We start from the raw sequence: 23,413 nt of genomic DNA, 5'->3' as shown, positions 1-23,413 counted from the left end.
AATTGAAGTATAATTAAATACATTATTATTATATTAGTTTCAGGTGTACAGTGTAATGATTGAACAGTTTTATACATTTCTCAGTGCTTGTCGAGATAGGTGTACTCTGAAACCCCTTTATTTATTTTATCGATTCCCTCAACTCATCTCCCCTCTGGCAACTACCAATTTATTCTCTGTATTTTAGAGTGGGTTTGGTTTTTGTGTGTGGGGTTTTTTTTTTTTTTTGGTCTCTCTTTTTCTTTTTCATTTGTTTTGTTTCATAAGTTTGTCATAAATTCATATGGTATTTGTCTTTCTCCGAATGACTTATTTCACCTAGGTACCCCTTAAGTCCATCCATATTGTTGCAAATGGCAAGATTTTGTTCTTTTTTATGGCTAAATAATAGTCCATTGTGTATGTATACACGTCTTCTTTATCCAGTTATCTGTGGGTGGACATTTGAGCTGCTTTCATAGTTTAGCTATTATATACAATGCTACAATAAACATAGGGGTGCACTTGTATCCCTTCGAATTAGTGTTTTTGCTTCCTTTGGGTAAATAGCCAGTTGTGGAATTACTGGGTCCTATGGTAATTCTATATTTAATTTTTCAAGGAAGCTTCATAGTGTTTTGCACAGTGGCTACGCTGCATGCCCACCAACAGTCTCCACATCCTTGCCAACTCTTGTTATTTCTTGTCCTTTTGACTTTAGCCATTCTGACAGGTGTAAAATGATATCTCATTATGGTTTTAATTTGATTTACTGATGATGAGTGATGGTATTTAGTTTAATGTGTCTGTTGACTCTATGTATGTCTTCGGAAAAATGTCTATTCAGGTCCTCTGCCCATTTTTAAATTGGATTGCTTGTTTTTTTGGTCATGAGTCATTTAGATTCTTGATGTATTTTGGGTATTAACCTCTTGTGGGATTTATCATTCCCTATCAGTAGATTGCCTTTTTGTTTTGTTGATGGTTTCCTTCACTGGGCAAAATAGAAGACTATGTATTTTTCATATTTCCAAAGATAGGAATATATTTTAAAGCCACAAATAAAATTGGCAGGAATTTTAAGAAATCCTTAAGATTGTTTTAAGGGATAGCTTCATATCCCCAGAGAAAAATTTTGGGGTACCTGTGGAAACATTTTTTGATACTCAAACCTTTTGTTAAAGTTTGTTTCATTTAGTTAGGCCAACAGTTCCAACCTATGTAAAACTGTGGAAGTATATTGAGGGGAAAAATAGGGTGAAATAAAGGAAATTTGCCTATGTATATCAGCAGCATAGGCATTTTTATTCAAAGAAAGCCTAAGAAGCTATTTTTCTATCACCTTAGATATTATTTTTGCTTTACTTAATAAAGCCATTCCTTTAAGACCAATTTTTTTGTTTGTTTGTTTGTTTTTTGTTTTTTGTTTTGCCTTTCTTCTCCTAGCACAGAAAAAAATCTGTTAATGTTGCTTAGACTAGGGTTATGGAACCAGTAAGTTGGCAGTTAATGGTTTTCAAATGAAATTGATTTTAGATTAAAACTTATATTCCACCTTTCCTCTTCTTATAGGACAATGAAAAGAGAACTCCACTGCACGCTGCTGCCTATCTTGGAGATGCAGAAATCATTGAACTGCTTATTTTATCTGGTATGGTAAAGCTCTGGTTAATAAGAGCACATCATGCATATTTTTGTCAAATTAATATTTATGAAACCTGGTTGACTGTTTCTGTATATTTGTTTCAAAGTGCCAGGTACTGTTCTCGTGCTTCGAGTATGTCGAAGAGCAAAACAAAGATGACTGCCTTTGGCGGGTATATACTCCAATAAGGAAAACAGGCTGTAAATACAAGTAAATGTTAGAGCATGTTAGAAGATGATTAAGTGCTATAGAAAAATGAAAAAGTAGGTCAGGATAATAAAGTGAGATGAACAATATCTAGGCTCAGGCATTATATAGAATATTCATAGTAGGCCTGATTAACCACAGAGTTACTGGGAGACAATTACAGTTCTGCTAGAAGGAGGTGATATGGCTTGGACCAAGTGCAGGAGTGGAAGGAGTGAGGAATGGGGTGATTGGGATATATTTTGAAAGCAATGCCAGCAAGGTGCCTGTCTTTAAATAGCTTTTATCTGACTCTTTTTGAGGGCCTGTAAAAGAGAAACCTGTACTTTATCTTTTAATTTCTCCTAAACTGTTTAAGACTTTGCAGGATGCAGTAATGGTGGAACTGTTTCTTACGGAATAGCTCCTATTGTGATCAGACTGCCTACAGTCAGACAGAGCTTGGAAATATTTTTGTTGTAGCCAGATTAGTATATTTATTGGAAGAGGATGCACATTTTTGTATTGTGCTTATGTTGCCAGATTATAGATTGACACATAATGCAATTGGAGAAATGGTATCCTCTCATTTCATATTTGGGAGTAGGAGCACTGAGAGAAGTTTTGAATGAAGATCTCATTCGGTAGCCTAAATAGAGGGGTGCCTGGGTAGCTCGGTCACTTACATGTCTTACTCTTGATTTAGGCTCAGTTCTGATCTCAGGGTCATGAGATTGAACCCTGCATCAGGCACCGTGCTAGACATGGAACCTGCTTGAGCTTCTCACTCTCCCTCTGCTTGTGCTCTCTTCTGCTCTCTCTGAAAAAAACAAACAAAAAAAAACCCACCTAAACAGAATTTTGTCATTTCATAAATATATAAAAATTTTAAAATCTGGGGGCTCCTGGGTGGCTCAGTGGGTTAAAGCCTCTGCCTTCACCTCAGGTCATGATCCCAGGTTCCTGGGATCGAGCCCCGCATTGGGCTCTCTGCTCATTGGGGAGCCTGCTTCCCCCTCTCTCTCTGCCTGCCTCTCTACCTACTTGTGATCTGTCTGTCAAATAGATAAATAAAAATATTTTTAAAAAATTTTTTTAAATCTGGGTTTTATAACAGATTGCATGATCATATAGAATTAGATATAGCTGAATATTGACGCAGCTAGTTTCGGGGGTACAACATATACATTACTTAGTGCTCCCCAGCTGGTATTCTTCTGTTAGCTTCTTCATGAGTAACTTCATCATAGAAGCACTCTCTTGAAGGTATCTGTTCCTCTATGGATGCTAGCTCACTAGTTAGCAGCTTAAATTTACTAGAAATGAGAACTGAGGAGATATGAGAAAAAAATCGTATTTTCTCTTAATTGAGGCTTCTATTATAATAATATGAATTGATGGGATATAGGTTTATATATGCAGTTTTCTTTATAAACATTGTCTAAGAAACAGTTTCTTTTTTCTTTAAGACATAGCTGTGTTAGAAACAATACATTCTAGTTAGTTTAATGTCTTAGACTTTGGATAAGAACTCTACTTCATTTTTTATTTTAACACAGATTTCTGTTCATTTACTTCCATTTTAACATAAAAATTTTATGACTTAAAATGGAGGGTTCTTCTTCCAATTTTTAGTTTATAACCTAGGAGAAACTTCAGATGTTCTATTTGACTCACTACCTGGCTTTTAAAGTGAATTTTTGCATCAGGGATTTTGAACTACTTACAGAAGGTTGACTTCTTGATATTTGTAAGTACAGTAGTCAGATGAGCTTTATGAATATGGTAATATCAGATATCAGCTTTGAAATAAGCATTTGAAAGAATGCCTAATTTCTTTTAAATAATTCAAAGAGAAATAATGTATAAAATTAACCACTATATATGTATAAATGCTATTTCAACTTGTCTTGGAAAACTACTTTTAGTATTATATTGTGTTTTACCAGTTTCATGAGGTAATAGCTCATGTAGCTGTTTTTGGCTGGAAAAATAAAGTCACTAATTAATTTATAGTTTTCAGAATAAAACTAAGTTTTTACATTGGTCTCATACCGTATTTTCCTTGCTCCAAATTTCTTTTGACTTCAATTTCTACTGCTCTCCCTTTTGCACATTCTACTCTAATGGCACTGGCTTACCATCTCTGGGTATGTTCTCTGGAAATGTTCTTTCTTTAGCCTTAAATTCTCTTTTATCAGGTAACCACATGACTTGTTCCTTTACTTGTCTTTTTATGTCCTTCCTGAAATGTTACCTCTGGGATGAAGTTGTCTCTGATCACTGCCACCACTGCCACCATCCTTTTCCTCTCCATGTTATCTATTTTTTTCTAGTACTTATTATTATTTGATATCCTTCTAAAATTTTACTTAGTCATTTCCTATCATTCTCTCCTTACTAGAACGTAAACTCTCATGGTGGGGTGGGGAGGGGAGGGGCAAAAGGAGAGGGAGAGAGAGAATCTTAAGCAGGCTCCTCACCCAGCACAAGGGGTGGGTGGGTTGAGGGGCCAGGACACTCCATCTCATGACCCTGAGGTCATGACCTAAGCCAAAATCAAGAGTCAGATGCTTAACTGACAGAGCCACTCAGACTCCCCAGTAATACAAGTTTAGGCTTTACATTTTGATCTCAGTTTCTCAAGTCTTTAGTTGAAGTGAGAATGGGAGAGGTGGAAATGTGGGAATGTGGGGTTGCAGGGTTCAGGTAGGTAAAAAGGAAAGAAAACAAATGATTTGTTTTTCTTCAGACTGCCACCTAGGCTCTAAGAAAAAATAAATAAATAAAAACTTACTTGGATCTGGAATGAAATCTAAGGCCAAGTATCTACTAAACCGGAACCTTCATTTTCAACTTACAGAGAAAAATCAATAAATATGTCCGTATGTTGCCATGAGAGGCCCTGCAGATAGTGTCCAGACAGAGTTAGGTGCAAATCTTGGTCCCACCTAGTAGCACCTCTGTGATCTTTGGGAAGTTATTTAATCTCTCAGGCTCAACTTCCTTTTCCAAAAAGTGGAAATAATACAGATTTTATAGGTTTAAAGCAAATGAGATGTTGCAGTTAAGATACCTAGAAAAGCCACTGGTACATCATAGATGCTCAAAATTTGGTTATTAATATATTTTTTTTTAGCAGCCCTTCTTTCTTTACTCAACTTTATTTGGTCCTGCCAAATAAGTAAATTCCTGGTGTCGGGAATTACCTTCTTTTTTTTTTTTTTTTAATGATTTTTAGATATAGTCTCTTAAAAATTCTCTCCTCCCCATTGTGAAATCCAGTCACAATCTGAAATGATAAACTGGAAAGAGTTACTTAACTGTGAGGGAAGTACGGATAAGAGTTTATTTCCACAGTCCAGAGAGACAATGAAACAAAATAGACTGTATAGAATAATCTTTCTCAACAAATTCTAGAATTTTAAAAAAAGCCTTTAAAACTATAGGTAAGTACGTAAGTGTCTTACTGAACACAGCCCCAGTAGCTCAGCAAATAATGAGTGAAAAGGCTCTTATAATTTGTAGAAAATAGAGCTCTAACAAGTCAGAAGATTAGGGAGTAATTAGAAATGTGTTCCTAACTTTTAAAGTTCGTGCTGTATAGACTGACTGTCATGACCTTCTATAAAAATACCTTTTTACAGGGGCACCTGGGTGGCTCAGTGGGTTAAAGCCTCTGCCTTCGGCTCAGGTCATGATCACAGGGTCCTGGGATCCAGCCCCACATCTCAGGCTCTCTGCTCAGCAGGGAGCCTGCTTCCTCCTCTCTCTGCCTGCCTTTCTGCTTACTTGTGATCTCTGTCTGTCAAATAAATAAATAAAATCTTAAAAAAATACCTTTTAACATAGTTGAAGACTGAAATCTGAGTCAGAAGGAATTTTAGTTTGATGGGTTTTAACATTTGCCATAATTTTATGTATTTGAAGGTTCATGCTGATATGTATAAAATTAGTAATTTTTAAAATAATTATTCTATCATGTTATATCAATTTAAAATTCCCATTAACTCTTTGACAGTTGATTAGAATAGTTTTATGGAGGATGTAGTAGATAACTTAGAAATCAAAATGTGTAAGCTAGCTACTGAATTCTAAGTATTCATTAGATATTCATTAAATAAATATTCATTAAATAAAAACCTAATTATATTCAAAGAATTTTCAGATAGTAAATAAATAAGACATTGGGCTTAAAGTACACATGAGAGCAGGTGGATTTAGCAGATGTTTACAGAATATGCCATCCAAAAGCATCAGAATATACATTCTTCTCAAGCATATGTGGAAGATTCTCCAGGATCATGTTAGGCCACAGAACAGCCTTTCATAATTAAGACTGAAATCCCATCTAGCATCTTTTCAACCACAGTGATCTGAAACTAGAAATCAAAAGAATGAAGCTGAAAATTCACAAATATGTGGGGGGTTAAACATTTCTGAACAACCAGTAGGTCAAAAAAGAAAGAGCAAAAAATATCTTGAGACCAATGAAAATGAAAGTACAGCATACTTAAAACTTAATGGGATATGGCAAAAGCAATTCTGAGAGAGAAGTTCATAGCAATAAATGCTGCATTAATAGAAAAAAGAAAGAACTCAGCCTGGCTTTTCACCTCAAGGAATAAGAAAAAAACAAGTCCAGAGTTACTAGAAAGAAGAGAATAACAAAGATCAGAGTAGAAATAAGTGAATAATTTTTTTCCTATGTAATGTTTTTTTTTAAATTAACATATAATGTATTATTTGTTCCAGAGGTACAGGTCTGTGATTCATCAGTCTTACGCAATTCATAATGTTCACCATAGCACATAACCGTCACAAATGTCCATCACCCAGCCACCCAATCCCTCCTACCCTTCTCCCCTCCAACAACCCTCAGTTTCCTGAGATTAGGAGTCTCTTTTTTTTTTTTTTAGATTTTATTTATTTATTTGACAGAGGGAAATCACAAGTAGACGGAGAGGCAGGCAGAGAGAGAGCGAGGGAAGCAGGCTCCCTGCTGAGCAGAGAGCCTGATGCGGGACTCGATCCCAGGACCTTGGGATCATGACCTGAGCCGAAGGCAGCGGCTTAGCCCACTGAGCCACCCGTTTCATTTTTCCCTCCCTTCCCCTCTGTCTTATTTCTCAGATTCCTCATATCAGTGATCCTCTGTCTTATTTCTCAGATTCTTCATATCATTGAGATCATGTGATAATTGTCTTTCTCTGATTGACTTACTTCACATAGCATAATACCCTCTAGTTCCATCATCATTGCAAATGGCAAGATTTCATTTTTCTCTCTGATGGCTGCATAATAGTCCATTGTATTTATGTATGGATGGTTAGATAGGTAGATAGATAGATAATAGATATATAGACCACATCTTCTTTATCCATTCCTCTGTCAGTGGACATCTAGGCTCTTCCCTTAGTTTGACTATTGTGGACATTGCTGCTATAAACATTGGGGTGCAGGTGCCCCTTCAGGTCACTGCATTTGTGTCTTTGGGGCAAAAACCATAGTACAGTTGTTGGGTCATAGGGTAGCTCTGTTTTCAACTTTTTGAGGAACCTCCATACTGTTTTCCAGAGTGGCTGTATCAGTTTGCATTCCCACTAGCAGCGTAGGAGGGCTCCCCTTTCTCTGTATCCTTGCTAGCACCTGTTGTTTCCTGACTTGTTCATTTTAGCCATTCTGACTGGTGTGAGGTGGTATCTCACTGAGGTTTTGATTTGTATTTCCCTGATGCTGAGTGATGTTGAGCTTTTTTTATGTGTCTCTTGTCCATTTGGATGTCTCCTTTGTAGAAATGTCTGTTCATATCTTCTTCCCATTTCTTGATTGGATTATTTGTTCTTTGGGTGTTGAGTTTGATAAGTTCTTTATATATTTTGGATATTAGCCCTTTATCTGATATGTCATTTGCAAATATCTTCTCCCATTCTGTCAAATGTCTTTGGTTTTGTTGACTGTTGCCTTTGCTGTGCAAAATCTTTTGATCTTGATGAAGTCCCAGTAGTTCATTTTTGCCTTTGTTCCCCTTGCCTTTGGAGACATGTCTAGCAAGAAGTTGCTGTGGCTGAGGTCACAGAGGTTGGTGCCTGTGTTCTCCTCAAGGATTTTGATGGATTCCTGTCTCATATTGAGGTCTTTCATCCACTTTGAGTCTATTTTTGTGTGTGGTGTAAGGAAATGGTCCAGTTTCATTCTTCTTCATGTGGCTGTCCAATTTTTCCCAACACCATTTGTTGAAGAGGAGACGGTCTTTTTTCCACTGGACAGTTCTTTCCTACTCTGTCGAAGATTAGTTGACTGTAGAGTTGAGAGTCCCATTTCTGGGTTCTCTATTCTTTTCCATTGATTTGTGCATCTGTTTTTGTGCCAGTGCCATACTGTCTTGATGATTAGAGCTTGAAGTCTGGAATTGTAATGCCATTAGCTTTGGTTTTCTTTTTCAATGTTCCTTTGACTATTTGGGGTCTTTTCTGGTTCCATACAAATTTTAGTATTTATTTGTTTCATTCTGTGAAAAAAATTGATGGTATTTTGATACGGATTGCATTAAATTTATGGATTGCTCTAGGTAGCATAGACATTTTCACAGTATCTGTTCTTCTAGTTCATGAACATGAAAATTTTTTTCATTTCTTTGTGTCTTCCTCAATTTCTTTCATGAGTATCCTATAGTTTTCTGAGGAAATAAGTGAAATTTTTAAAACAAAGGAAAAATCAGTGAAACTAAGAGCTCATTTAAAAACAAAAATAAACAAGGGGTGCCTGGGTGGCTCAGTGGGTTAAGCCTTTGCCCTCGGCTCAGGTCATGAACTCAGGGTCCAGGGATCAAGCCCCGCATCAGACTCTCTGCTCAGCAGGGAGCCTGCTTCCCCTCTCTCTCTGCCTACTTGTGATTGCTCACTCTCTCTGTCAAGTAAATAAATAAAATCTTTAAAAAATATAAACAAAACAGACAAACCTTTAACTAGACTTACCAAGAAAAAGGAGAGTACTCAAGTTAAATAAGATCAGGAGACATTCCAGCTGATACCACAGAAATATAAAATATTGTAAGAGACAATGAATAGTTACATACCAACAAATTGGACAATCAAGGAAAATGGATAAATTTGTAGATGCCTGCAAACTACCAAGATTGCATCATGAATGGGAAATCTGAACAGACCGATTACTAGTAAGGTGATAGTGTCTGTAATTAAAAACCTCCCAACAAAGACAAGTTAGGACAGATGTCTTCACTTGTGAATTCTACCAAATGTTAAAGAGGAAAGAACACTTCCAAACTTTTTTTTATGAGGCAAGTATTGTCCAGATAACAAAACCAGACAAGAATACTGTAAGAAATGAAAATTATAGGTCAGTATTCTGGATGAACAGAGATGCAGAAATCCTTAACACAGTATTAGCAAACCAAATTCAGCAGTACATTAAAAGGATCGAATACCATTTTCAAGTGGTATTTATTGCAGGGATGCAGGAATGGTTCAACATCTGTGAATCAGTGAGATGTACCAATTAACAAAATAAAGGATAAAAATTATATGGTCATCTCAGATGCAGAAAAAACATTTGACAAAATTCAACATCCATTCACGATAAAAACACTTAATAAACTGCGCATAGAGGAAACATACCTCAATTGAATAATGCCATATATGACACGTCCACAGCTATCACCATACTCAGTGGTGAAGAGCTGAAAACTTTTCCGCTAAAATCAGGAGCAAGATGTAGATACCATTCTCATCGCTTTTACTCTAGCCAGCAATTTGGCAAGAAAAAGAAATTAAAGGCAATCCAAATTGAAAAGAAGTGAAACTGTCTCTACTTAAAGATGATATAATATTACATACAGAAAACTGTAGACATCACAAAAAAACTGTTAGAACTAATAAATAAATTGAGTAAAGTTTCAGGATACAGAATTGATATACATAAGTGTGTTGCATTTCTTTCTATACATTGATAATGCACTATCAGAAAGAGAAATTAAGAAAATCCCATTTATAGTTGCATCAGAAAAGGTAAAATAGCAACAGATGTAGTTAAGCAGGTAAAAGGTCTGTACACTGAAAACTTGTAAGACATAATGAAAGAAATTGAAGAAGATAAAAATAAATGGGAAGATACTCCATGCTCATGGATTGGAAGAATTGATATTGTTAAATGTCTGTACTACTCAAAGTAGTCTACAGATTCAGTGCAGTCCTTATCAAAATTCCAATGGCATTTTAACAGAAGTAGAAAAAACAGTCCTGAAATGTGTATGGGACCACAAAGACCCCAAACAGTCCAAACAATCTTGAAAAAGAACAAGGCTAGGAACAGCAGATTTCAAACTATATCACAAAGCTGTAGTAATCACACCAGCATAGTATTGATATAAAAATAGACACATCAGTGGAACAAAAAGAGACCCCAGAAATAAACCTATGTATATATGTTCATTTGTGATGAAGCCAAAAATATGCAATGGGTTAAGGACAATCTCTTTCATCATTGGTGTTGGGAACACTGAATAGTCACATGTGGAAAATGAAACCAGACCAGTCTTACACCATACACAAAAATCAACTCGGAATGGATTAAAGACTTGTATGTAAGACCTGAAACCAGGAGCGCCTGGATGGCTCAGTCGGTTAAGCAGCTACCTTCAGCTCAGGTTATGATCACAGGGTCTTGGGATCGAGCCCCGCATCAGACTTCCTGCTCCATGGGAAGCCTGCTTCTCCCTCTCCCACTTCCCCTGCTTGTGCTCCCTCTCTTGCTATGTCTCTCTCTGTCAAATAAGTAAAGAAATAATAAAATAAAAGACCTGAAACCATAAAATTTCTAGAAGAAAACAAAGGGTATAAGTTCCTTGATATCAGTCTTTCCAGTGATTTCTTTTTTTCTTTTGCCTTTTTTTTCTTTTCTTTTTCTTTTTTTTTTGCATTTGACAACAGAAGCAGAAATAATAAGCAGGACTACATTGAACTAAAAGGCTTCTTCAGTACAGCAAAGGAAATCAACAAAATGAAAGAGCAACCTACAGAATGGGAGAAAATATATGCAAATCATATAGCTGATAAGAGATTGATATCCAAAATATAGAAAACTCATACAAATCAATAACAAAACAAACAATCTAATTAAAACTTGGGCAAAGGAACTGAAGAGACATTTTTTCAAAGGAGACATACATATGGCCAACAGGTATATAAAGATGCTCAGCATCACCATTCATCAGGGAAATGCAAAGCAAAACCACAATGAAATACCATCTCACCCTTGGTAGAATGGTTTTTATGAAATACAAGGATAAAAAGTATTGGAGAGGATGTGAAGAAAAGGGAACCCTTGTATACTGTTGGAAAGAATGTAAATTGGTATAGCTACCAATGGATAAAGTTCCTCGGAAAATTAAAAACAGAACTACCATGGAATCCAGCAACTCTAATTCTGACTTTGTATCCAAAGGAGATGTAATCACTACCTCAAAGAGATATCTGCACTCCTATATTAGTGGTAACATTATTCACAGTAGCCAAGGCATGGAAACAACCTAAGTGTCTGTCAATGAATGGAAAAAGAAGTTTTATTTTATTTATATATATATACATACGTGTGTGTGTGTATATATATATATACGCGTGCACATACACACACATCTATATATATAATGGAATATTATTCAGCCATAAAAACAATACCTTGTCAGTCTGGACCTCAAGAACACTATGCTGAGTGAAATAAGTTAGGAAAAGATAAGTAATCCATGATCTCACATTTATGGTGGAATCTAAAAAAAACTGAACTCCTAAAAACAAAAGAGGTTAGTGGTTGCCGGGAGTGGGGGAAATGTGTAAAGGCAATTAAAAGGTACAGACTTCTAGTTTATAAGATAAGGAAGTTCTGGAGATGTAATGTGCAGCATGGTAGCTATAGTAAACAAATATTGTGTATTTGAAAGTTACTAGGAGAGTAGATCATCAAAGTTCTTCTCACACAAAAAAATTTTAACTCTGTGAGGTGTTGGATATTAACTAAACATAACTTTTCATAATATATACGCATCGAATCATGTGCCTTTTAAACTAATAGTGTTATGTCAATTATATCTCAAACTGTAAGAAAAAGAATAAATATTACTTAGAACAGTAGTCTTCTTGCAGTGTACTTGAAGTTTACAAAAGTAGACTTTAAGTTTGGGTAGTGGTGCTTCAAGGGTTGTCCTTAAATTTGGTGTAATGCTGTGGTTGTTGAGGCCCAGGTTTGAGACTTATTGCAAATTCTGCCTCCACCACCAACCTTATAATCATATTGAATGAATTTTTAAATAAGTTTGGTTAGAAATTAGAATTTCATCTAGGTTTTTGATCTGATCGAGTCTCTAGATCGAGAAGAGAATGAAATACATGGAGAGGAAAGTAGGCAACAAAATTAGGCTAATTTGTTTGTGCTATCAGCAAAAATTGGTGGTGTAGAAAGTTCAGGATAGATTGCTCCTGCCTTTTATATTAATTATTAGTGACATTTTACAGTAGGAATTAGGTTAACCTTAACTGCTATCATCTTAAGAAAATTAAGCAATATGAAATAATCTCCATTGAGCTCTTGCATTATACCAAAGTCATGATATGCTTCAAAAAAATGCAATAAATATTCTAGTTTTGTTATTATAAAAACTATTTTGGTATCAGTGGCAAGGTTATTTGTTGCTACAGTATTTCTCTAAAATGAAAAACGAAGAAGATAAAAAGGTTGATACCAGCCTATAGAGCCATGTTCTTCCATGTTCACATTTCAGATTTTTATTGTTGATGAGAAATTAGGAAACCGTGTTCCCTAATTTGTTCCAGTCTGTGTTTTCATTCTTAAAAATTATGACTTCACATTATATTTTGTAATCAGAATTCTCACTGTTTTCACACATACCCTAATCCTAATTCATAGCTTCTCTAGCTCCAAGTTTTTTATTTTTATTTATCTCTTGGTTGAATAGACATCATCATCCTCAAGTTTTTGGAGGGTTAGGTTTTTTTCTTTTAATATTTAGGAAGAGCTCATGGATGTCATATTCTTACTTATTTGAGACTATTGCCTTTTTTATTTAAATGAAGGGTAGATTAATTACTCTTAAAATTCTTGATTCATGCTCTTTCCTCACAACTTTATAGATGTGAGGAATTCTTCTAGCATTGAGTGGAAGTCTTGGATCAGGCTTTTCTCTCCTCACCGTTTCCGTCCCCCATACCACCTTCTACCACCATGATCACTTCTTTTCTGCCTGGATGCCTGTAGGATTCAATTCTTTATCCTTAAAATTCAGTACTAACTTAGGCTAAATCTATTGATTATTCTTGCTGGGACATAATGTGAGTATGCATTTTTAGTTCTGAAATTTAGATTTTTATTTCATGTATATTTTCTGTTAAGCCTTTGAATATTTTATTTCCATGTTTTTCTGTCTGTATCAGGCACTATTCTAGGTGCTGCGAGTAAAACAACGAATAAAACAGATGCAGGTCCCAGCCTTAGTGGAGTTTATATTTTGGTGGGGGAGATAGTAACAAGTTAATATACATAGCTTATCTTGTGATAATTGCTGTGGGAACATTAAAGGAATATATGTTGGGTGGGGATCAGTTGCAGTTTTATGTTAGATTATCAGGAAAGGGTTCAGTGATACATGACATTTGAGCAGATAACTGAAGCAAGCCTTGTAAACTGAGAGAATAACAAACACCATGAGATGGTAGTATGTTTGGAGGCAAGTGAAAAGAACAGTAGGAGATGAAGTAGAGGAGGTGGCAAGGTTGCAAATCATGTGTGGCCTTGTAGGCTTTGACAAAGACTTGTCTTGGCCCTTAAAATGATGTGGAAGACCAAAGGTGAGTTTTGAGTGGAGTGACATGGTCTGACTTGGGTTTTTAAAGATTCACACTGGCTGTGGTTCAAATTCTTAGCTGTGTTCTAAATTGTGTTTATTTTGTTTTTGTTACTTCTGGGCTTTTTATCTGTAATTGTTTTATTTTTCTTTTTTTCTTTCCTATCTCTGCTAGCTCTCATCTCTTTGCATTGTCTGTCCTGCCTCTGTCTTGGAACCCTTTGAGAGCTCTCTTCAGCACTTAACTCTCTCTGAATTTGTGTATAAAGAGTAGTTTGCAAGTTCATCCTCTCCTTTTCTGGGGTAATTTCTCTCAGATACACCTATTAATTGTATTTTACTCAGTTTACTCTGCTCCCATATATTTTTTCTGTTATGCTGAATCCTTCCAGAATAGTTATTTGCTAATGAATAGAGTAGGGAGGGGCTAAAAGTGAGCGTCAGTTAGGTTTGTCTGTTCCAGTAGCTCTCAAACTAAATGGGCTTTTTCTCAGTCTAGAAGAGGAGGGTTTTTTTTTTTTTTTTTTTTTTTTTTTTTTAGTTCTTTGTGTGCTATATGTTGTTGGAGTCATGTGGCAGCTCTTTAGATCACAGTCTTAGTAATGATCTGCTGGTGTTTGGCCCTTTCCCTCTATCTTCAGCTGGGTCAGAGATAGTAAAGATTCCTCAGTGGTTCTTCCTTATCAAGATTTGGGTAGACAATTACTTTTATTGAAGAACTTCTGTTTTAAAGACTGAATTTTCTGGCTACATAAGTATAGATACTTTCATGGGAGCTATTCATTTAATGTTTGTATTTAAAAATCATAGGTTTTAGCAGTATCTCAGACTGTTGGAACATGTGGTTAAGTGGTTAAATGGCTTTGTAGTGTAAGGCATTAGTCAAAAATTCATATGATCAGTTTATTATAGAAAATAAAAGACTGTTAATAAGGAAATAGGAATGTTATGTATTAGGAATTAAACCTTAAGTGAAAACCTTGAAAACCTGCAGTGCTGGTATATTGGTTTGCTAGGGCAGCCATAACAAAGTATCACAACTTGAGTGACTATAACAACGGAAATTTATTTTTTCACAATTTGGAGGTTGGGAGTGTGAGATCAAGGTGTTGCCGCATCAGCTCCTGAGGGCTGTTAGGGAAGGAGCTGTTCTAGGCCTTTCTCCTTCCGTCATAGAGACCGCATTCTTTTTGTGTTTTATCTGTACTTGTCTGTGTCCAAATTTCTTATGCTTACAAGGATATCAGTCATATTGGATTAAGGCTCACCTTAATTACCTCCTTTTAACTTAATTACCTCTGTAAAGACCCAATTTCCAAGTAAGATAGCATTCTGAGTTTTTAGAGTTAGGATTGGGGAAGGGTGATGGGGGACACAGTTCAACCCACTATATCTGGGTCCATAACACTATCTTAAATGATACAGTGCAGCAGCTGTTACCCCCCGGCATTGCAGGTGGAAAAGTGGAAATGTAGTTGCTTTTTGCTTATTCCACTCCGACCTGAAAACAAAATCTGAAGCTTTTGCCTTTTTTTTTTTTTTTTTTAAGATTTTATTTGTTTATTTGACAAAGAGAGAGAGGGAACGCAAGCAGGGGGAGTGGAAGAAAGAGAAGCAGGCTTCCCACAGAGCAGGGAGCCTGATGTGGCGCTCTATCCCAGGACCCTGGGGTCATGACCTGAGCCGAAGGCAGACGCCCAATGACTGAGCCACCCAGGCGCCCCTTGCCATTACTTTTGGTAGACAGCCAAAGGAAAGCATTATTTCCAGTTTGAGAAGAGTATTGAAAGTATTTGGCTCCTAGTCCAGCTCACTGGACATGGACTGTCTCCTCCAAGGTTTAGAAGTAGAGAACTAGGGGCACCTGGGTGGTTCAGTGGGTTAAGCCTCTGTCTTCGCCTCAGGTCATGATCTCAGGGTTCTGGGATCGAGCCCTGCATGGGGCTCTCTGCTCAGCAGGGAGCCTGTTTCTCCTCTCTCTCTGCCTGCTGCTCTGCCTACTTGTGATCTCTCTCTCTGTCAAATAAATAAATAAAATCTTATATTAAAAAAGTAGAGAACTATTCTCTGCAAGGAGAAGTTTTAGAAAATTATTAGTGGGACTAATAATTATTATAAACACCTGTGGAAATAGAAATAGCTTTAATAGTATCTAGTATCAAGTACTTAGCCTAGATCAGAGGTCAAAAGACATTTTATGTAAAGGGCCAGACAGACATCTGGCAACTACTTAATTCTCCTTCTGTAATGTAAAAGCTATATAGTTAACACTTTCAGTGAATAGGTGTGCCGTATTACACTAAAACTTTATTTACAAAATAGGTGGCTGGCAGTCTGCGGACTGTAATTGAAGATACCTTGGTATAGATTATAAAAGTTGCTACCTTATCTACTTAATGTTAAGGAAGGGCAGGGTATTTAATAAGTATGAAATAATTTATTCTGGGTACCTATTTCAAAATAGGGTAGAACGTTATAATAGGAAATGGATCATAGAGATCACTTAGCACAACCTTATTTTACTGATAACTTAGTTTCAAAACTCGAAGAATTGGCAGATCTTATTCATTGTTTAGATTAAGAAAAAAACAGATGAGTTGAGACCTAGAGTTAAATGGGATGCTCCTGATTTCAGTTCCTGACTTGTGGAACCCACTTTGCAGAAACAGGAGTTCCCTATGTTGTTTCAACCTGGGGTCCATCCTCCCTCACCCTCCACCGTCACTCCCCAATATACACAGAAGGCATAGGAGGCAGAGATTATGATTAACAACATGAAGGTCTAGGCTCTGGGGAATAGCCCCAGGTCACACGACATGTTGTTACAGAGCCATTATTAGATCATAGGTCCTGCCTCTGGGCTCCTTCCTCTAATGCCTGAGTGTGTCCTCACAAGTCCAGACTTCTCTTCAGCTACATTGTTGTCTAGAGCTCAGAATAGACTGATGTAAGTAAATCAGATTATTTATTTATTTATTTGAGAGAAGGAGATAGAGAACATAGGGGAAAGAGTTGTAAGCAGACTCTGCCTTGAGCATGGAGCTGGACATGGGGCTTGATCTCACAACCCTGAGATCACTACCTGAGCTGAAACCAAGAGTCAAATGCTTAACTGACTGTGCCACCTGGATGCCACAGATTTTTTATTTTCAAAATTATTTTCTTGTTTATCTTCAGATGAGCTAGACATTGACCCAATTCTGGAAAATCTTAATTTTTTTCTTTCAAAAACTCTCAGTACATTTTTATATGTATGAATTATTAAGTGAAAAGACTGGATGAGAGGAAACTGGTTATCTGAATTTTTCTATATAATCTAATGGTGGTATCAAATGGATACAACCTGTTTGGGTTACCCTACAGTTTTTGTTTTTTAAAGATGTTATTTATTTATTTGACAGACAGAGATCACAAGCAGGCAGAGAGGAAGGCAGAGAGAGAGAGGGAAGCAGGCTACCTGCTGAGCAGAGAGCCTGATGTGGGGCTCGGTCCCAGGACCCTGTGATCATGACCCGAGCTGAAGGCAGAGGCTTTAACCCACTGAGCCACCCAGGCACCCCTACCCTACAGTTTTTTGCTTGCTTTTTTTTTTCTTTTTGCTTTTAACATTACAGAAATCTAATCACATCTCTACTCTGGAAGATGATTCTAAATTCAGATACTTGATGTGGCATACATCCTGGCTGCTTATTCATCATCTTAAGGGAGAGCTCATGGATTTCCCTTATATGTGAATTTTGTGGGGCGGGGGGGAATGGAAGACTGGTAAAGAAAGTATTTGATACACAATTGGGCATAACTACCTTGGATTTAATGAGATGTGCTCCTAGCACTTGGGAGGTTTTCTGGAAATGTTGGTTTGCAGTAGTTATCAGTTACCATCTTTAAATTGCTATCTTTATTGTCTTCAGTTTCTTAACAGTGCTTCCTCTTATCCTAGGGTCTCCCAGTAACCTAACTTCAACATTTGGGATGGGGCTGCTATTTTATATGCTCTTCATTTTTAATGACTAGGAAATAGTAAAGTAATTAATCTTTCCTTGGTGACTCAAGATTATCCTTATAAACTACAAACATTATACTCTGCCATGTTCAGAGTATGTGATGTTTCCACCAGAGCTGTTACATTTGATTGTCAAAAACTTTTATGTTTTGAGTCAGTATGATTTTTTTTTTTTCCTTTCTCCATCTTCATTGTTAACCTTTGTGGCTGGTTTTCAACTTTTAGACTGAGAAACTTTACTCTGGAAGTATTTTTCATTACTGGAATGACTTTGTAGCTTGTGTTTATGAATATTTGGTTAATTTTGGAGCTGTCTGTGTAGAACAAAAGCCTGGTTACCTTCAGAATTCACATGAGATGAACTCTAGGCACCTGGACATCTGAAGTGAGCCATCATGTTTGTTTTTCTTACTCCATTTTTCATTTTACAGATAGTTGCCACTTTGTAATGTATATTGCTATGCCATATTTGTTTGTTAACATGTAAAGTGTATACTAATTAGTGGATGTGTGCAGGGGAGATATTTGTTCTTTAGGTGTCCTTAGAAATAGTTAACCATTTCTTGTATACTTGACCTTTAATCTACAAGGAATTAAAACATTTTGATTAGTGCTATTAAAAGAAGCACACGACTTAACAAAGATAAGATGAGTGCCTTCTGGAAAGATTATGATCAGAGGTCTAGAATGCTATGGTGCTGATCTTCCTGGGGATAAGTGTTTTTATTTTTTTTTATTTTTTTTTTTTAAAGATTTTATTTTATTTATTTGAGAGAGAGAGACAGTGAGAGAGAGAATGAGCGAGGAGAAGGTCAGAGAGCAAAGCAGACTCCCCATGGAGCTGGGATCCTGATGTGGGACTCCATCCCGGGACTCCAGGATCACGCCCTGAGCCGGAGGCAGTCGTTCAACCAACTGCGCCACCCAGGCGTCCCGTTGGGGATAAGTGTTTTTAGAATCTAAAAAGGACAAGTCACATTTTTTTATACATCATCTGTTACATTAGTACCAACTAGTAGTATTTTGTATCCTCAGTAAACCATTACTAGATTCTTTGTTGTAGTCACTTATGTTTTTTGATAAATTAACTTTGAATTTGTTACTAAAGTTGTTACTAAAAGTGAAGACTAATTAATTAATTATCATAACTTAAAATGGAAGAATGAAACCAGCAGTGTCTTTTACTTTAGGCTGCTAAGTGGGCATCAAAATTAGATTTTCTTTCTTTAACTGTGTATCTTATAACCCATGTTCAAAAGAAAGAACTATCTTTACCCTCAACCTAGTTACTTCCTAATTTTTTTCTTTGCACTTGAAGCCAAATTCTCGGAATTTTTTAATGGCCTCTCTTTTATTCCTTCTCAAATACATTTTTCTCTTCTTTCTTTTTTTTTAATAAGTAGTATTTCAGTTTTATTCTAAAATTTTGAAATTTATATAAAGTTATGTGGTATACAGTAAAGTTGCCTTTCTACCTCAGTCCCCTATCACTCAGTTCTCATTGTACCTCACTACCTATACAAATGCATAGGCAGCCACTGTTATTAATGTCTTAGTGTTCCTTCAGGGTTTCCTTATGTATATAAAGTAAATATGAGTATAGATATTTATACTTACCTATTCTATTTTCTACATAAAATTAAAGAACATTACTCATCCAGTTCTCACTGCTTTGTTCACTTTTTATTTCTCGGCTCTTTATGAGTACATGGAGATTCTTCCCATTTTTTGTGATAGCCACATTCAATTTCCTTGTTAATTAATGCCTAGAATCAGACTTAATGATCCTTCCCATTTGCTGAAGACCCATTATCAGACCTCATTCTTTTCTACCCTTGTCTTTCCAGAGTACCTATCTTTTCTGAGTGAGTCACTACCTTTCAGGCCTTAATGCCAGGATTTGCCCTTCTACTATGCACATAACAGAAAATTGTAGAAAGAGGTACAAGGATTATGGAGAACCTTTGAAGTTCCAACCAGATAAATGGGAGAGTGAAAGAGCCAGAGCCTAGCTTCTATATTATCCCTTTACCATCTCTGCAGACTCCAACCTTTTAACCTATGTGCATTTTAAATGTTTGCAATATCTACATTCTGCCTTTTACCCAGAACAAATGCTGACTTCGTTGTGGTCTCACAGTCTATGTTTTAACCATCTTGGTCTCCTAAAAGCATAGCAGATAGTTGTTCACATTTATTACATAAATATACCATTCGCTCTAGCTGTTTATTCTGCCGAGTCCCTTTCTTCTAAAGCCTAGTTGAGCAGTCGCGAAAGCTATCATATTGGTTCTTGAAGAATTAAGACAAGTGTCCTCACTTGTCTCTACTCAGGAGTTCAGTTACTCTCAGAATTTCAACTGTTTCATTTATGAATGATTTTTATACGCTTGTATTTCACTTTTTTTCTCTTATTTTTTTAAATCTATTTTTAACATCTGTATCTAATGTATCTAATGAATTTGTGTTTATTATGTCAAACTTTAGTTACAAGGCATTAGAGGATCTGCTCTATAGATGAAGAAACTTTGTTCAGAGGGATCACACAACTAGTTAGGAACCCATAGGTAGTAATTAGAGCTATGACTCAGAATCACTGCATTTGATTATTCCCTGGAACCTCACTCTCAAAACATGGAATGCAAACATTAGGACATCTGAATTCTAGCCTTGATTCTACTGTACTGGACTTTGATGTTAAACTATTCTCTGTACCTGTGTTTTGTTATCTAGAAAATGAGGAGGTTGGTCTAGATTTCTAAAGCCCCTTCTTACTTGCTAGCTGTGATCCTGGATATAAATCTAAGGTTGCTTACAGTGTAGGACCTGTCACCAGTTTCTCTATACTTTTAAGAGCCAGGGCTATTTCTGTCTAGTTCGATATATACCTGTCCTATAGTTTGCTTGCTTCTTCTGTTTGGGGTTTAGGTACCAAATCAGTGGATTTTATATAAGCAATAGATTCCACCTCCCCACCCCAATTACATAATACATTTTTTTGTCTTACGAAGTGCATTTATATTCTGTAAAGGATAATTTTTGCCCATTGACTCAATGATTTTTAAATAACTGTATGTAGTTGATTTTTTAAAAATTCTTTAAAGCTTTAGGTATAACCCAGAAAGATGTGTGGGTTTGTTCATTTCTTTCTCAGTTTTTTTCCTAAGTCTATACCTACTGTATCCATTTTACAAAATAACTTTATAGTACTAATGCATTTTTAATCCTCATTGGAGAAATATTTTGATATTATATTGCTTTATAACATGATACATTCATTAGTAAAGAAATGTAATGAAGACTTTGTAATGGTCTGCCTTTTACATAGGAATATTCTTATTTTGAGTTTTTAAGACACATTCTAAAATGGGGACTTATTTTACTTTAATATGCTCTGTATAAAGGTGCTTTTCTAGTTTATATATAAAGTGATGTTTCTTTTATTTTTAATAAAAAGAATACCTTTTTTGGCTAGTTTTGTTTTTATAACAGTAATTTATTTGCAGAAAGTATAAAAAATAAAGTACCATTTTTTCAATTGTTACTTATCCAATTTGGACTATAATATATAACTAATATTTCAGGAGATTTATTTAAAATATTTATGCAAAATATTTCAATTTATTTTTTTCTTCTTGTTGCAGGAGCTAGAGTTAATGCCAAAGACAGCAAATGGTTGACACCTTTACACAGAGCAGTTGCATCTTGTAGTGAGGTATGAAATTTCTCTTAGTAAATATATTGTATATAAAAGCATTAAGTAGGCTTGCCTTTGAGCCCATATTCAAGTTCTTTGTTTTCAAAAGAAGGAAAAAGCAACTAAAAATACCTAGACTGGTTATTTTACTTTAGAATTTGTACAGACCAAGTTAACTGTTCTCCCATCTCTTTTGTGACAAGTTCTCTTGGAGAGTCTGAACTGCAGAGAGTAGAAAACCCTTGTCATATATGTCCTACAAGAGAGATTACTTTCTATACCTATAAAATCCTCCTCAGTCTTTTCTCTCCTGAACATGCTGCAAGGGTTCTCCTGACCATGATCAAGAAGTAATCTCAGCAGTATGTAACAGTTCATTGAAATATTGTTTTAACACCGGGGGCGCCTGCATGGCTCAGTGGCTTAAAGCCTCTGCCTTCAGCTCAGGTCATGGTCTCAGGGTCCTGGAATCGAGCCCCACATCGGGCTCTCTGCTCCGTGGGGAGCCTGCTTCTCCTCTCTCTGCCTGCCTCTCTGCCTACTTGTGATCTCTCTCTGTCAAAATAAATAAATAAATAAGTCTTTAAAAAAGGAAAGAAATACTGTTTAAACACCGAAATTAGCGTCAAAAACATGACATGATCTCACATTTTACCAGTTCTAAATATACAACCTAAAAATGTTAGGTATCTTATGGGGAAGAACAGTTTCTTCTTATTTATAGCACTGTGTATGATTTGTTCTTCAAGATAACTGACATTTTTGGAGAACATTCATTTTTATGTTTTTCATATCTTCTAGTCCTCTTGATATCCATATAGGATAGATATTTTGAGGGGATTGTAGCTAATGGTTTGCCAGAAACCACTCAACTTTTCAGTAGCAGAGATGGAATGAAAACCTGGACCTTCTTTTTTCTGTCATCTTACTCTCTTTCTAAAATTATTAGATGCATTTTATATTAGGTGCATTTTTAAAAAGCATTGTGCCCAGAGAACTCTTATCTCTTCATTCTTCTTTGTATTCCTCATTGCAAACTATGTGTTGAGCCCAGAACAAGTGAAGAGAAGTAGGGGCACAGTGGCTTGGAAGGATTTCAAACCCTGCGATGTGACAGAGGAGGCAGTGTTAGATGTAGCCTCCTAGTTGGAAGGAGGAGGGAGGGAATAGTAGTAAGTGGTATGCTGTAGCACACATCTTACTGTGGATCTGGGAGCTGTTGAAATGTGGAACTTGCATCTGGAGAAACTGGCTGTACTAGCTGTGGGATCTTGGGCAGAACTGGGGATTATCATGAAAGCTAAGACATTAACCAAAATACTTTGAACAATGAAATTCCATGGGAATGTTAATTAAGTTAGTGGTTACCCCTCTTGTAAAGAGTTTCTGTAAACAAGGGCAGTTAAGGAAGATAAACATACTATCTTTGGAACCTATTAATAAGTTAGACCTATCCATTTTTTAGTATGACTCTTGGAAATAATGATTTTTTAAAATTGGTGTTTTGCCAACTTAAGTCATAAGAAGGAACACTTTGGTTTATTTGTAGAGATTGTAAAACAGGCCAAAAATTCTTAAAGAAAATAATATTAGAGGAAGATGACAAGTTCTTCCCAAAGACTTGACAGCTGATTTTTTAAAACTGTGTGCTTAGCCTGAGCTTGAAGGCAAGCTATAGGCTGGAAAGCAGTGATCCTAAGAAGTTTCTTAAGTCTGCTTTCAGCCTAAAAATTACTGGGCTTTGTAGTATATTACTCTTTTGCAGGAAACCTAGTCAAGATTATCGGGGTGCCTGGGTGGCTCAGTGGGTTAAGCCACTGCCTTCGGCTCAGGTCATGATCTCAGGGTCCTGGGATCGAGCCCCGCATCCGGCTCTCTGCTCAGCAGGGAGCCTGCTTCCCTCTCTCTCTCTCTCTCTGCCTGCCTCTCCATCTACTTGTGATTTCTCTCTGTAAAATAAATAAATAAAATCTAAAAAAAAAAAAAAAAAGATTATCAGTTTCACCCAGGTTCTTTTAATTTCTTCAGTTA

At 36.2% G+C, this 23,413-nt stretch overlaps 1 protein-coding gene across 7 annotated transcripts in view; it reads left to right on the top strand.

Moving 5' to 3' along the window:
- Positions 1-23,413, top strand: part of ANKRD28 (ankyrin repeat domain 28) — a 205,301-nt gene that overhangs the window by 119,416 nt on the left and 62,472 nt on the right. For 4 of the 7 annotated variants that reach the window (XM_044252504.1, XM_044252505.1, XM_044252502.1 and 1 more), the window contains 2 exons: positions 1,552-1,630; positions 21,330-21,400. In XM_044252504.1, coding sequence (XP_044108439.1) covers positions 1,552-1,630; positions 21,330-21,400 — 150 coding nt within the window. The remainder of the gene's footprint in view (positions 1-1,551; positions 1,631-21,329; positions 21,401-23,413) is intronic. The other 3 variants (XM_044252506.1, XM_044252507.1, XM_044252508.1) reach the window with 1 other exon arrangement.

The sequence above is a fragment of the Neovison vison genome, chromosome 6 (genome assembly GCF_020171115.1).
Source record: "Neovison vison isolate M4711 chromosome 6, ASM_NN_V1, whole genome shotgun sequence".
NCBI classification, from domain to species: Eukaryota; Metazoa; Chordata; class Mammalia; order Carnivora; family Mustelidae; genus Neogale; species Neogale vison.
Note: the sequence above shows the minus strand (reverse complement) of the source record. Positions and strands in the feature narration are given on the sequence as shown.